The sequence below is a fragment of the Physcomitrium patens genome, chromosome 10, assembly GCF_059467195.1.
Source record: "Physcomitrium patens ecotype Gransden chromosome 10, ASM5946719v1, whole genome shotgun sequence".
NCBI classification, from domain to species: Eukaryota; Viridiplantae; Streptophyta; class Bryopsida; order Funariales; family Funariaceae; genus Physcomitrium; species Physcomitrium patens.
The window spans coordinates 10760034-10771578 of record NC_143419.1 but is presented as its reverse complement, the minus strand read 5'-3'; the positions used below and the strand labels follow the sequence as shown (position 1 = coordinate 10771578).

At 35.2% G+C, this 11545-nt stretch overlaps 1 protein-coding gene across 1 annotated transcript; it reads left to right on the top strand.

The window, feature by feature from the left end:
- Positions 1-2496: 2496 nt before the first annotated feature.
- Positions 2497-4845, top strand: LOC112287455 (uncharacterized). Its single transcript, XM_024530437.3, has 4 exons — positions 2497-2682; positions 3353-3452; positions 3613-3836; positions 4213-4845. The coding sequence occupies exons 2-4, from the start codon at positions 3360-3362 to the stop codon at positions 4517-4519; spliced, it is 624 nt and encodes a 207-aa protein (XP_024386205.3). The 5' UTR covers positions 2497-2682; positions 3353-3359; the 3' UTR covers positions 4520-4845.
- Positions 4846-11545: the final 6700 nt, after the last annotated feature.

Sequence of the window (11545 nt, the reverse complement as noted above, 5' to 3'; positions counted from 1 at the left end):
TATTAAGAAATCATTTTCAAAATTTTATAAAATATATATATATATATATATATATATATATTGGAAGTTGATAAAGCCACACCCTAATGTTGTTAAAGCCACACGTCCCTAGTCATTTCATGATTGATTCCATCCATCCCCCATCTCAATCTTCTCTTCCTATTTTAACATATAACATGTTTGATTATATATTACTAGTTTAGATATGATATAGTTAATAAATCAATTGAAATTAACATCATCAATACTTAAATGACAAGAGTTCATTCTAAAATAATATAGAAGATTGAAACCTGAATATGATTTAAAGATGGTTTCAAATTACAACTTTGTATATTAGTAATCATTCAAACACTTTGAATACAATTTTCTTAGATAAAAGCACAGATAAACTTACAATACACTAAAATTGTGTATGATAATGAAAATTTAATAAATGGTTTTGAGTTTAATATCATATCTTTAAATTTTCATTATTTAATGGTATTATGTGTGTATATATATATGTTTTTATAAATTATAAAATTTCTTTAAAGATTATGTATATTTTTAAAATGATCATTTATATATTTTTATTTATTTTCAAACTATTTGATTAGATACAAAGTTAAAATAATAATAATAATAATAAAATAAATAAAAATATATAATTGTTTCTTTTAAAATCGCTATCTGTAAAACATTCTATAACCATGTAAAATAGAAACCTGCAAGTTCATCATTTTTTTAGGAATAAATAATTTTAAAAATTAAATAAATTTAAATTTTGGTTTAACTTCTTTCACTTATATTTAAATTTCACAAAAGTGCATTATCTATTTCAAAGGAAATTTGAAACGAAGCATTGAAATTAAAAGCAGATTCTCACAACCAACAATTTTTCAATTAAGCTTCAAAATTTTCCTTTAGTGGCATATACAATTTTTTTAAAAATTAATATCCAAAATGTTTATTTGAAAACAACCCTTAAATGAAAGATAGAGGATAATAAATGAGGGACATGTGACAAGAAACAAAGAATCGAGGACATGAGACTGGAGACAAAAAATAAAAGATAGGAAGTAGAGGATGGGGGACAAGAAATGAGGGACATAGAGAAAAGATGGATAGAATTAATCATGAGATAGGAAGAGAGAATGTGGCTTTAATAACATTGGGATGTGGTTTTATCAACTTCCTATATATATTTAATTTTTTTTTTTATGCATAATAGACTTAAATGTAAAATAAAAAATATGCCATACATTAAATAAGTTAGAACTATAATTACAAAAAAATTTCTTATTCTTTAAAGTTATTATAACATCCATAATTCTAATAGCTAAGAAGAAACTACCATCAAATTTGCACCTAGAGAAGATAAAAATTAATAGGAGGTATTCATCCAAATCAAGCATTTAGACAAATTAAAAATTCTTTGATGTGTTCACTTATCTTGATGAGCCAAGTAAAAATATTTTATTTCAAAATAATATAGCACATGTCATAAAAAACATTTAAAAAAATGGTAATGTCATTTTATCAATACATGGATTTTAAACAAAGACCTTATGTAAATAAAGGTTGTTACTTGTTAGTCACACCATAACATCTATCACTATCTCTTTTTTTCAAAAATTTTGAGACAAACATGCAAAGAAAGATTTGGCTCTTGCTCTATACTATCTACGCTCATAGAGCAACAAATAAGAATAGAGTCTTCTATCTAAATATTATTTGTTAGATGATAATCTACAAAGTTTTATTCATCCATAGAATACAAGTTTAGAAGTTGTCTTGCCAAATTGCAACTCTTGTAGAGACATCAGTTTCTTTTTGATACACTCTCATGTCTTCTATATTTTTTTTAATAATTATTATAATAAATAAATATATATAACCTTTATAGAATTTTTGGTCTTGATTATTCTAATTTTTATCTAAATAATGTAAAAGTAACTATTTTATTAAATAAAACCTATTTGTATTTGATTCAATATATGTCTAAAAAATATTGTATCTTATAATGTTTTTTAGTTATATATTTTAATTGATATTTTTACATGAATGGAGAAAACTTAGTTTGCTAATAACTGATCAAATTATTAATTTTTTTTAATGTTCTTTAAAATCTACAAAATTATAAATGTTAATTTTGATGAATTAAGAAGAATGATTTTGATTCTTGATTACCATTGCTAACATGCAATGATTCTCTGAAATCACTTTACTTATTAACTTAGAATCCAGTGTATGCAATAATTCCACCATTCACATTTGGAATGTTACCCAAAATCAATTAAATAAAGCATTTCACTCAATTCCGGCACCAACTCCATACACTACATAAAATACGCAATAATTCGTACATACTCGGCACTACGTACAATACCACGGCAAACTGCAGGGAGTGCAGAATGTGCAAGATATATGGATGACATCTGTCAACGTTCATCCAAGATATGAACACGGTCATCCATCCAGGGCCAATCTGCTGCGATTGCAGTCGTTTGCGATTGCGCTGTTGCTTTTTTTTTCCCCTCATTCTGCTGCACGTTTGGTTCCCAGAGCCCTGACCTCCTCTCTCTGTTTGCTGCCTCTCACTGTAGTCTCTCTGGACCATCTTTTCCTTGGCATCTTGGATCTTTCTTGCCTCTGTTCTGCTTCCTTTTCTGCATCGAAGTTTTCGTGGCTTCTACTAAGGTTTGGAACTTAAGGATGGAATGTACGGATCTGGTTGTTTGTATTCCGATTTTCGATGTTTTGGAGGTTGGATTTTTCAGCAAGTTCTGTAGGAATGAGAATTTTGGAATTGGATTCTGATTCTGATTCTGTTTCCCATTACCCATTTTGTTTTCGTTTGGTTGTATTTCTTCTTAAAATATACAACAAAATCCCTCTGATTTCGGTCTTGTAACCGAGGTCGAGTGCAGGCGTTTGTTGAGATATGTAGAAACGGCCTAATGTTATATTTTCGAGGATGGGTTCAATGAGTAGGCTGATGTCACAGTGTGAGCCAGGCAGAACCAGTTGATTGCAAATGTGTAGAGGATTTATAGTTTTTTTTTTTTTTTTTTTTTTTTTTTGTTTTGTTTTGTTTTTTTCACCTTTGCATCCTTCTCTCATTTTGATGAGTTCATTAGGGTGTCTTTTTATGGTTCATGAATGTGCTGAAGTTTGCGTTACTCAGTTGATGGTAACAGAACTTCGTAGGGTGTTAAATTGGTTCCCAGTTCGTCCTCTGAAATTGTCTCGTCAGTTTGGTTTTATTAACTTTGTTCCACTGCACTGTTGTTTTTTCTTATCATCCATTCTTGGGCAGACAGGCGTTCCATTCCCGCTAATCAACGTGAAATGGTTTCTCGTGTCCCAGTAAAGCGATGGCGTTAGGACAGGCTGGGACGTTTGCTTTGGTGGTCGCATTTCCAGGGGTGATCGCTTTTATTCTTGGAATTGTTGCTGAGAACAGCAAGGTGAGGTTCTTTAATTTCCTCCAGCTCGGTCTTTGGATGACATAAGGAAATTACAAGCATTCACAAGGGGGCTTTGAATTGGCATTGCATCGACCGTAAATGAATACTGCATTCTGTGCGAGTAATTTGACGTAATATGCGAAACGTTGGATTCCTGCAGCCGACGGGTGACTTGGCTGTGAAATTGGTCAGCGCAAGTGGGCAAACAACTTGCTTGTACCCGAAAGATCCTACACCTGCTCTGGGCACCCTGGCTGCAATTCTACTCTTCATTTCTGCCACCATTGCTGTGGTCTCTCTTGTGTACCCATATGAAGGAAAACGCATTTCCATCAAGAACCTCGCAAAGAGTGTTGGACTGGTGACTTTCGTTGTTCTGTCTCTGTAAGTTTCTGATTTACACATAGCTCCAGCTTGTGCATTCTCTCAAGATGTTTCGACATACTTCTTTGTCTTTTAATTTCTTTTGTTTCACGATTTCGAGCTTTGATTTCATTCGAATCTTTTAGTCAATCACATGTAGGCAATCGCATGATCCATGCTTTTGCCGCTTTACGAACGGATTTCATTTCTAAGTGTCAAAAATTTATTTGTCATCAGTTTTCCATTAAACTGCCTCTATAGTAAAAACCTTCACAGAAATGTATGTCCTGAGATTATTCACCCGTCTTCATGACCTACGGATAAAGAGCTGGGTATAAGTATATTTGAGAGGCCTGTTTTGAATGCGGACTCATTTGTAGGTGTTATCTGTTTACAGAACCCTCTTCCTTGTCGCGGAATCCCTACTCCTCTGGGCTACGGTACTTGAGAGCGTCCACCGCAGCCACAATCACCATAGTGCTATCCCAGGCTTTTGCCCCACTGCTAAGGCTGGTTTGTTCGGAGGAGCTGCTTTTATGGCTTTGGACTCGACCCTCTTCTGGCTCATTTGTTTGATGTTGGTTGTAAACGCTCGGGCTGACCACTTTGGCTATGAGGAGGAAGATGTGAAGGGAACCTACGAGGGTGTGACATCTGCTGATTATGTTCCACCAATTAGTACACATATCACACCCAAAGTATAATTTTTTCAATTCAGTTGGCAATCCTTTCACGCTCTAAAGATTCACCTGAGAATTAAGGGAGTTGATTTCAACTCTGTATTCCCCTTAACGTGCTCAGGCAATAACTCTGCAGACCCGAGAGGTTGATTATATACAGGCAATCACTAGGCCATCCCGCACTTCTGCTTATGGTGGGAGTTGGATTTTGGCAGCTGGCTTGTGAGCATGACTACTCACGTTCTGGATGAATAATTGCACTTTGTAGTTTGTAATATATAAACCATTAACTTCTTTGTAAACTTCTCAATGTGCTACATAAGCCTAAAATGTGGCAGTTTTTTAAGTAATTGCATAGTCTCTATACATGTCTTCAGATGGCTTGTTGTTGTGAGCCCATTTACTTATACTTAAATGTTGAAGTTCATAATTTCACTCATAAGTAATTGTAAGAGATTTATTTTTAGGATTTTAGGTGGCTGAAATATAATTTAGGTTTGTGAAAGATATAAAAAAAGTTCCTTCATAGAATGTATTAAAATCATCTATTTTAGTATAGAAGTTGTTAAAGAACAACCTGCAAATACTTTTAGACATATTTTTTTCTTTCTCTTCCATTAAAACCATGGAAACAATGATTCATACTACATGGATTTTGGTGCTGCTTGTTTTATAATTTTTGACTATAGATTTGCCATATTTATTTGATATGAAATAGATCCCTATTGGAGAGCCTAAGATAGATTATTTTTCATAGAATATTATTATACAAAAATAAATCCTTCTATTCTTTGAGATAAAGATGTTTTAGCTAAAGAGTAGATTTTATGAGAGCAATGTTTATTTTTTTAGTATTGTGATGCTCCACTAAAATATCAAAGATTTATAGAAAGCTAGGTATATGAAATGTGCAATATGCAAGGTTATGAGTCATTGTCTTTTAAGCCAAAGATAAACAATTATATGGTCAAAATTAAAGTCTATTAAGAATTGTGCTATACAACATTGTTTGTCATATAATAAAAAATTTAAATGATATGCATATGATAACTTATACAATCTGAATTAGATTAAATCAAATGTAAGACATATTAGTAATGTGGTAAGTAATATCAAAAGATATGTACAAAGATCTTTTTTTAGCCATTAGGTTTTAAATCATTATTTATATTTGAAAAGTTACAGATAGAAATAAACTTTATAACTATCTTCACCTCAATATTTATCAACTTGCCCTTCAATTCAACCACCATGGATATATCCAGAAATTATAAGGTACTACATTCCCTCTACTCTATTGAGGGGTGACTAAATTCAATAGACATACATAGGTGGTCTCTTGCCTATTTAGATTATGACATTTTTTTTTTTTTTTTTTTTTTTTTTACTTTTCATAAGAACATACATAATATTTTAGCATCATACCAAATAATTCATTATAAAATGCTAACAACAATTGATTTAGAAACAATATACATTTGCTAGCACAAAAAATAGGATAATAATACATGATTTATAATATTATATGATATAAATCAATGACCTTGGCCTTGTAGTGAATATTAATCTAAAATGATATAATTGCTTGCTACATTTATTGACTAAACTCACTTAGATTCTTTTTTGTGACAACTGACTCAAACACTCAATAAGGAGATTTCTTGTGGTAGCTATTGCTTATCTTACCTTCACACAGCTAGTTCCTCTATCTACAACTTATAAAAAATTATGGAGAGTAAGATGTAGGAGGCTCTATTAGCTATTTACTTAAGTAGATTAATATCAAGAAGCATGATTATCACAATAAAGAAATATATAAGATATCAACTTTTCTAATACCTTACATAGGATAATACATTCTTCAATTAGAAAAATACTCAAATAGGTAGATGTAGCCTTCAAGTACCAAGGTAGTCTAAATTAAGAGGTATACTAGAATTATTTCACATGTCTCAGCTAGTTGGCTATTTTGAAGTGAAATACACCTTGTTTAGGCTCCAAAATTTTTATCACTAGGCTGAAATGGTTCTTAATATCTCAAATTATAAAAATATCTATGAAACTTATAAGATAAAACATAACTATTCTAAAACAATCAATTCGAGGTTATTGTCATGGACATATGCATGTAAGCCAATAATTACATGTATAAATAGATAGAAGTAAGTAAAAGTAAGTTAATTCTATAATATTTGATATGGAAGCTTCTTAGAAGCTATATAGATGCTGTTTTGACTTTATAGGTGTCTTTAATTGAATTTTTGGGATTAGAAATGTGGTCAACAAGTTGGCCATGTACCACACATGTTGTTAGCTTGAAGACTAAGCTAACTATGTGGCCCACACGTAGAAAAATTTGCCTTCTAAGTTAAGGCATGTGTCCTACAAAGTCAATACATATTGGAGGTCCTATAGAATGTCGCCACGTAGCCTCTAGTTAGATAGTATATATAAAGACAAGAGTGAAGCCTTCTTCACTCTTATCAACTCCTTTCTTGCTTCCAGTGTAGTTTCAAGGGTCTCTAGTTTTCTTGGCTTTTGGCAATAGCCATTGTAATTTCTTTCTTAATATATATATATATATATATATATATATATATATCAAGTTATTTCTATTTTGTCAACTTTCTATGAGAGAAGTCTCACTTGTTTGTTTATCTTTATCATGTTCTTGTCCTTGACAGATTAACAAGAGTACACCTACAATATCAGAGCTTTGTCTAATCTTGATTAAGAGTGGATTACCCCTTTTTCTTGATAAGATACATACATATTAGAAGTTGCGGATTACCGTTGTCGTGTTATAACACGAGTATACCGTGAAAATATAAAGAAAGGGGACTTTTATTAATGTTCAGTTACCTCGAATATTGGGAGCAACGACCAACTCCAGTGCAAATACTGAGTGGCCAGGTTCAGTCACCCCGTTACAGTCAGCCGGGGCATACTGAAATGCTCCATTCGATTCCAATAACGGGAGTCAGCAGGAAGAGAAAGGACCAATTCACACGACGGGTGAGCCTGGTTCGAAGAGCCAATTGGATCCAATTTCAAGAATCCAATCCGGGTCCTCTTATCCAATATGAGACCTGAATTGGTCGGGCAACCCAATGTAGTCTAATTAGGGGAAAATCCAGGTCTTACTACGGGCCTCAGCCAGTCTGACGCGAAGGACCAATTTGATCCAATTACGGGGACATCTGGATCTTACTACTGGACTCTTAGCCAATATGAGACCTGAATTGGTCGGGCGACTCAATGTGGTCCCGATTACAAGGTTTCGATTCTGTTTCAGGCTGTCTTGTTCTCTGTGCCGTTTCAGAGAATGTTGTTTTCGATAAAAAGATCTCTTAAAGGTAAAAACAGGGGAGAAAGCTCTGACGGCGAGAGCCAATTTTGGATCCAAGCTTTGACGGTGGGAGCCAATTCTGGATCCAAGACGGAAGATTGAAGAAATTCAGAGGATAAGGTTAGGGGAGGATATAAGTTTTTGGGGGGTTTTAGAAGGATCGAGGGAGCTAGCTTCATGCTTCGGGAGGGGAAAGAAGACAGAGAATTGGATTTTTTTTCTTCATAGGGTTTCGGGAAGACTGAGGCAATCATTGCTGAAGTCAGTGTTGTAATGGTGAATCGGGATTTTTAATGAAGTGGGTTTGATTACTCTTGACTGTTTTGTGAAATTGAGTTATGTCTGTGATAAAGAATTAAAAAGGTGTCTATAGGATTGAGTATGCGGAGTGAATGAAATTTATTGGGTTAATCTAACGAGACAATCAATGGATACAAGATCGTGAGTATAAAGCGGTGTCGAAGATTAGAAGTTTGGGTTGTTCGGGGTTCTCTGTAATGTCTAGAAACCTACCGGTCGGGACGAAAAGAACTTCGGCGAGCAGTCGAAGGGCATCCGTATAGATTTATGGTGTATTTTTGCAGTCGTTTATATTCTAACAGTCAAAAACTGATAGACTGCTTGACTATTGGCGAATCTCCATACTACCTTCTACAGCCAAACGCTGTCGTGTTGTAACACGAGTATACCGTAAAAATATAAAGAAAAGGGACTTTTATTAATGTTCAGTTACCTCGAATATTGGGAGCAACGACCAATTCCAGTGCAAATACTGAGTGGCCAGGTTCAGTCACCTCGTTACAGTCAGCCGGGACATACTGAAATGCTCCGTTTGATTCCAATAACGGGAGTCAGCAGGAAGAGAAAGGACCAATTCACACAACGGGTGAGCCTGGTTCGAAGAGCCAATTGGATCCAATTTCAAGAATCCAATCCGGGTCCTCTTATCCAATATGAGACCTGAATTGGTCGGGCAACCCAATGCAGTCTAATTAGGGGAAAATCCAGGTCTTACTACGGGCCTCAGCCAGTCTGACGCGAAGGACCAATTTGATCTAATTACGGAAACATCTAGGTCTTACTACGGGCCTCTTAGCCAATCTGACGCGAGGACCAATTTGACCCAATTACGTGAACATCCAGGTTACTACGGGCATCTTATCCAATATGAGACCTGAATTGGTTGGGCGACTCAATGTGGACCCGAGTATGGGATTTCGATTCTGTTTCAGGCTGTCCTATTCTCTGTGCCGTTTCAGGAAACATTATTTTCGGTAAATGGATCTCTTAAAGATAAAAACGGAGGAGAAAGCTCTGACGGCGGGAGCCAATTTTGGATCTAAGCTCTGACGATGGGAGGCAATTCCGGATCCAAAATGGAAGATTGAAGAAATTCAGAGGATAAGGTTAGGGGGAGAATAAGTTTTTGGGAGGTTTTTGAAGATCGAGGGGAGAGGAGCTTCATGCTTCGGGTGGGGAAAGAAGACAGAGAATTGGGTTTTTTTTTTCTTCATAGGGTTTTGGGAAGACTGAGGCAATCGTTGCTGAAGTCAGTGTTGTAATGGTGAATCGGGATTTTTAATGAAGTGGGTTTGATTACTCTTGACTGTTTTGTGAAATCAAGTTACGTCTGAGATTGAAGAATTAAAAGGGTGTCTATAGGATTGAGTATGCGGAGTGAATGAAATTTATTGGGTTAATCTAACGAGACAATCAATGGATACAAGATTGTGAGTATAAAGCGGTGTCGAAGATTAGTAGTTTGGGTTGTTTGGGGTTCTCTGTAACGTCTAGAGACCTACCGGCTGAGAAAAAAAGGACTTCGGTGAGCAGTTGAAGGGGCATCCGTATAGATTTACGGTGTATTCTTGCAGTCGTTTATATTCCAGCAGTCAAAAACTGATAGACTGCTTGACTATTGGCGAATCTCCATACTACCTTCTACAACCAAACGCTCGACGCGTTCTCGAGCAGGAAAGCTTGTAATACGACAAAAGTGGTGAACCCGACGTGAAAGCTTGAGGTGGAAGGTATTGGATTTCGGTTGATTTTATCTTTATTTTATGGAAAAATGAAAATAAAAATTTTAAAGGATTTTTGGGAGAAGTTTCTGGTAGGGATTCTTCTAAAGGACAAGGTATGCACATGGATCCGTCTATTGCTAGTATGTTTCAAGCCTTCTCATTATCAATGCAGCAACAGCAAAGCAATGATCGAACAGAAGCTTTGGCAATCAAAGCATTGCAAGCAGTGGTCAATAAAATTGATCAATTTGATGGAAGAAATATTTCAAGGTATTTAAGATGTTATGTTCGTGAAATGGAATTAAATCGGGTTTGTGAGAAGAAAATGGTTGAACTATTTGGACTTGCCATGATACCGGAGATAAGAGACCACATTACATGGATTACGGATTGTTATGGGAATTCTTGGGAGGTTTTTTCACATGCATTGAAAGACGAATATTTCTTAGAAGATGCTGATCGCGTTACTAAGAAGCTGTTTTTGGAATGGATTGAACGGCCTAATAAGAATTTGCAAGCAACAGAGCTACTAAGGAAATTTGAGAGGCAGTACTCTCAATTGTCGAAGGTAGAAAAATTGACATTGGAGCCGAACAAAGTTGATCTATTTCTTCAAGCTGCTGATGGAGAATTGCAAGGGAAATTAGAACTCCTTCTTGAAGACAATGAAGAAGATGAAGGATTGACAACGAAGTGGAAGAACGTTGAAGATGCGGTGGGGTTGCTTACAAAAAGAGAAAGGAGGAAGGATAGGAGTAATATTCTGAAAACAGTACAAGCACCCAAAGCTCTAGTACGTACAACACCACCAACAATGCCTACAGTTCAACCTTCGACATCCTTATCAAAAAAAGCAGATATAGGAATGGAAGAAATTATACGAAGAATGCGAGATCTTCAGATTAAATTGGCAAGACTTGAAGAGAATACTTCTACAAACAATTCGAAGAATGTTTCAAAACAAGGATATGTACAAAGATGCATTTGGTGTGATGATGCTTCACATACTAGAAAAGATTGCAATGAATTTAATAATATGATACGGCAAGGAATTATTTGCTGGAAAGATGGAAAGATAGCATTGAAAAATAGAGAGGATCTTCTTCAAACCAATTTTGGCAAGGGAGGAATGAGAGCATTGATTCAAGATTACCTAAAAGAGCATGAAACGGCAGCACGAGAAAGTGCAAGTTATGGTGCTAGAATAGATGATGACCTTGGTGGAAGTACGGAAACTAGTGAGTTTTGGGCTTCTGCCATTTCTATAATGCAAGAAGGGAATTTACCTCGAGAAGCGTTATTGAGAACTGCAGCTACAATACGAGGTAGAACAGGTTGGGAGGATCCTGTTGAGTCTCTTTCAGTTCATACATATATTGCTAAGAGCCAACATGAAGCTTTGATGGAAGAAAAGAGACGAGGAAATTTTGATGATACTAGAGAAGGAAATTCTTCTAAGAGGCAAACTCGAGGAGACAAGGCTCGGGAGGCAGCTTCATAAGAATTGCCTGTAAAGGATACCTCAGTATCATTGGGAGAAAAAACAAAGGAGACAAAAGATAAGGGCAAATCAATTGCTTATAAGCTACTTTCTGACATTGAAGCGGCAACAAATTTGAAAGGGGTGTTGGAAGAACGTATATTAAATGCTAAGGTGGAATTCACATTGAAAGAAGT